This window comes from Pygoscelis adeliae, unplaced genomic scaffold (assembly GCF_000699105.1).
Source record: "Pygoscelis adeliae isolate BGI_AS28 unplaced genomic scaffold, ASM69910v1 Scaffold402, whole genome shotgun sequence".
In the NCBI taxonomy this organism is placed as follows: Eukaryota; Metazoa; Chordata; class Aves; order Sphenisciformes; family Spheniscidae; genus Pygoscelis; species Pygoscelis adeliae.
In genome coordinates, this window is record NW_008824411.1 from 4,020,096 (window position 1) to 4,023,602 (window position 3,507).

Below are 3,507 nucleotides of genomic sequence, written 5' to 3' on the forward strand. Positions count from 1 at the left end.
ATCCCTGCAGCCATCGCCTGCCCGGTGCTCAGCGCTCCAGACCGAGGAAAGCTGAACTGCTCCCACCTCCACAGGGACTTTGCCTTTGGCTCCACGTGTGCCTTCTCCTGCCAGATGGGGTTTGTGCTGATGGGGCCAGAGAGCCGCGAGTGCATGGCCACAGGGACATGGACTGGGGAGTCCCCACACTGTGAAGGTAGAGTTGCTGCTTAAGGTGCCACAGGCCTTGGGTTGCCCCTGGGATGTTCTTGAGTGTCTTTGTCCTTTCATTCCAACAGTTTAGCCTTGTAGTCTCCAGGCTCCTGCTTGAAGCGTATCTCTATCCCTGCAGCCATCGCCTGCCCGGTGCTCAGTGCGCCAGACTGGGGAGAGCTGAACTGCACCCATCTCCATGGGGACTTCGCCTTTGGCTCCACGTGTGCCTTCTCCTGCCAGACGGGGTTTGTGCTGATGGGGTCGGAGAGCCGCGAGTGCACAGCCACAGGGACATGGACTGGGGATGCCCCACGCTGTGAAGGTAAGGCTGCTGCTAGAGCTCAGGGTGCCATAGGCCTTGGGGTGACACTAAGACGTTCCCCAGCCTCTTGGTCCCAGCAGTTTAGTCTCCCAGTCCCCAGGTTCCTGCTTGAAGTGTTCCTCTTCACCCTGCAGCCATCGCCTGCCCAGTGCTCAGTGCGCCAGACCAGGGAGAGCTGAACTGCTCTCACCTCCACGGGGACTTTGCCTTTGGCTCCACATGTGCCTTCTCCTGCCAGATGGGGTTTGCACTGACGGGGCCGGAGAGCCGCGAGTGCATTGCCACGGGGACCTGGACTGGGGATGCCCCACGCTGTGAAGGTAAGAGTTGCTGCTCAAGGTGACACAGGCCTCAGGATGACCCTGAGATGTTCTTGGGTGTCTTGGTCCTTTCACTCCGACAGTTTAGCCTTGTAGCCCCCAGACTCCTGCTTGAAGTGTATCTCCATCCCTGCAGCCATCACCTGCCCGGTGCTCAGCGCTCCAGACCGAGGAAAGCTGAACTGCTCCCACCTCCACAGGGACTTTGCCTTTGGCTCCACGTGTGCCTTCTCCTGCCAGATGGGGTTTGTGCTGATGGGGCCAGAGAGCCGCGAGTGCATGGCCACAGGGACATGGACTGGAGAGTCCCCACACTGTGAAGGTAGAGTTGCTGCTTAAGGTGCCACAGGCCTTGGGTTGCCCCTGGGATGTTCTTGAGTGTCTTTGTCCTTTCATTCCAACAGTTTAGCCTTGTAGTCTCCAGGCTCCTGCTTGAAGCGTATCTCTATCCCTGCAGCCATCGCCTGCCCGGTGCTCAGTGCTCCAGACCGAGGAAAGCTGAACTGCTCCCACCTCCACAGGGACTTTGCCTTTGGCTCCACGTGTGCCTTCTCCTGCCAGATGGGGTTTGTGCTGATGGGGCCAGAGAGCCGCGAGTGCACAGCCACAGGGACATGGACTGGGGATGCCCCACGATGTGAAGGTAGAGCTGCTGCTAGAGCTCAGGGTGTCACCGATCTTGGGGAACATCCTAGTGTCACCCCAGCCTCTTGATCCCAGCAGTTTAGCCTCGCAGTCCCGAGGCTTTTGCTTGGAGTGTGTCTCTACCTCTGCAGCCATCACCTGCCCAGTGCTCAGTGTGCCAGACTGGGGAGAGCTGAACTGCTCCCACCTCCACGGGGACTTTGCCTTTGGCTCCACATGTGCCTTCTCCTGCCAGACGGGGTTTGCACTGACGGGGCCGGAGAGCCGCGAGTGCATCGCTACGGGGACCTGGACTGGGGACACCCCGCGATGCAAAGGTAGATCTCGTGATCACACATGTGTCTGGAAGTGCTCTGTTGTAGCAGACTGCTTTCCTCATCATCCCCTTCCCCTTAGCACCCCCAGTCCATGGCAGCTCATCCGCTGGCTCCCCAGCCCACATGTCCCCATCCCACCACCATTGGTCCTATTGATGCTACCGCTGTGCTTTATCTCCAGCCATCAGCTGCCCAGTGCTGGACCCCCCCAGCAGAGGCCAGCTGAGCTGCTCTCATGTGCACGGGAACTTCACGTACAACTCCACATGCACCTTTTCCTGTGAGGACGGTTTTGTTCGGATGGGAGCAGAGGTGCTCCAGTGTGCGGCCACGGGGAACTGGACCAGGCATCCCCCTGTCTGTGCAGGTACGGTGGGACCCCCAGCTCCTCTAGCACTGGGAGGGTCCACCTTCCTGCAGCACACCTTGAACGTGGTGGGGCCACCCCAGCAGCTTGGGTGCTGTGAAGTCCTTCTGACAACTTTCTAACCTGTGGGTCTGCGGATCTGTTTCAGAGGACAGTGCCCGCTTCTTAAAGCAAGTCCTGGCTTACAGCAGTGGCACAGCTCTGGTGGCAGCAGGTGTCGTGCTCTCAGGGACACTCATCGCCCTCCTTGCCAAGCGGCTCAGCGACAGAGGTACAGAAACGCCTCCCACAGCCCACTGTCACTTTGGCCAGGGGCTCTCAGGCAAGGTCCCAGGGGAGGGTGGGATGATCAGAAGAGTTGAACAGTGTGGCTGCCTCCATGTGTCTTATTTGCTGCGAGTTGCTTGGGTCCTTGGCAGTTTGTCCAGTGGAAAGTGTCAGCAGCCAGGTTTGGAGAGCAGAGCCACAAAAACACCTTCATTGCAAGGGGGAAGAAGGCAAATGCTTCAGCCCCCCCTCCCCACTCCATCCCATGCTTGTCAAACTCGGTTCAATTTCAGATGGTGCTGCTGCGGCTTCTCATGTCCTTCACTAAACAGATCTGGTTATTTCTTTCCTATCTGCTCTATCCCCGTGGACATTTCGACACATCAGAGGAGAAGAAGAAGCTCCTGAACCCCACGAGGTGAGATCCGTGCTCTGCAGGAGGGTGGCTCTGCCCCGTGCCCATCACAGCCCTGCGGTCACCTCGCTGTCACCCAGATCTGCCTGTGTGAGGCTGCTTTTATACACAGTGGGAGCACCTTCAGGGCTGATGGGGCTGTGCTAATCCATGCCCTTCACACTCCTGCCCTCTCCCCCAAGGTGACACCCTTGTGTGTGTTTTCCAGTGACCTAGGATCACCGGGCATCTTCACCAATGCAGCGTACGATGCCAACCTGTAAGGTGAGCACTGCTGAGATGCTCACAGCACCCTGCGCTCTTGCAGCGTGCTGGAAACATTCCCCCCCCCCCCCCCCCCTGTTGGGGGCCCCCCCCCCCTTCTGTTGGGAGTCACGCGTGGAAAATTCACCTGGGCAGCTATCCCCCTGCCTGGGGTGCTCCCAGGTGGGGACGCCCCTTGGGAGGACAAGGGGGGACCCGCTGCTTTCTGTGCTGCACCGAAAGGGGTAACACCAGCTCCGGCTCTCCCATGCTTCCAGCCTGGCTGTGACCAAAATCCACCATGTCCCCCAGCGCTGCAGGCACAGCAGGAGCTGCTGCCGGGGCCTAGAGGGACTCCACGCCTCTGGCTGCAGTCCAGCCCAACGCCGCCGGGTGGAGACCGCACCCACACGGCG

At 59.6% G+C, this 3,507-nt stretch overlaps 1 protein-coding gene across 1 annotated transcript in view; it reads left to right on the forward strand.

Moving 5' to 3' along the window:
- The window catches only part of SELP (selectin P (granule membrane protein 140kDa, antigen CD62)), an 11,182-nt gene extending 7,687 nt beyond the window's left edge, over positions 1-3,495 (forward strand). Inside the window, exons 7-17 of the mRNA XM_009320681.1 lie at positions 11-196; positions 332-517; positions 652-837; positions 974-1,159; positions 1,295-1,480; positions 1,614-1,799; positions 1,981-2,166; positions 2,315-2,437; positions 2,821-2,851; positions 3,057-3,112; positions 3,370-3,495. Of these exons, the coding sequence (XP_009318956.1) occupies positions 11-196; positions 332-517; positions 652-837; positions 974-1,159; positions 1,295-1,480; positions 1,614-1,799; positions 1,981-2,166; positions 2,315-2,437; positions 2,821-2,851; positions 3,057-3,111 (1,511 nt within the window). The 3' untranslated portion in view covers position 3,112; positions 3,370-3,495. The remainder of the gene's footprint in view (positions 1-10; positions 197-331; positions 518-651; positions 838-973; positions 1,160-1,294; positions 1,481-1,613; positions 1,800-1,980; positions 2,167-2,314; positions 2,438-2,820; positions 2,852-3,056; positions 3,113-3,369) is intronic.
- The last annotated feature ends 12 nt before the right edge of the window (positions 3,496-3,507 follow it).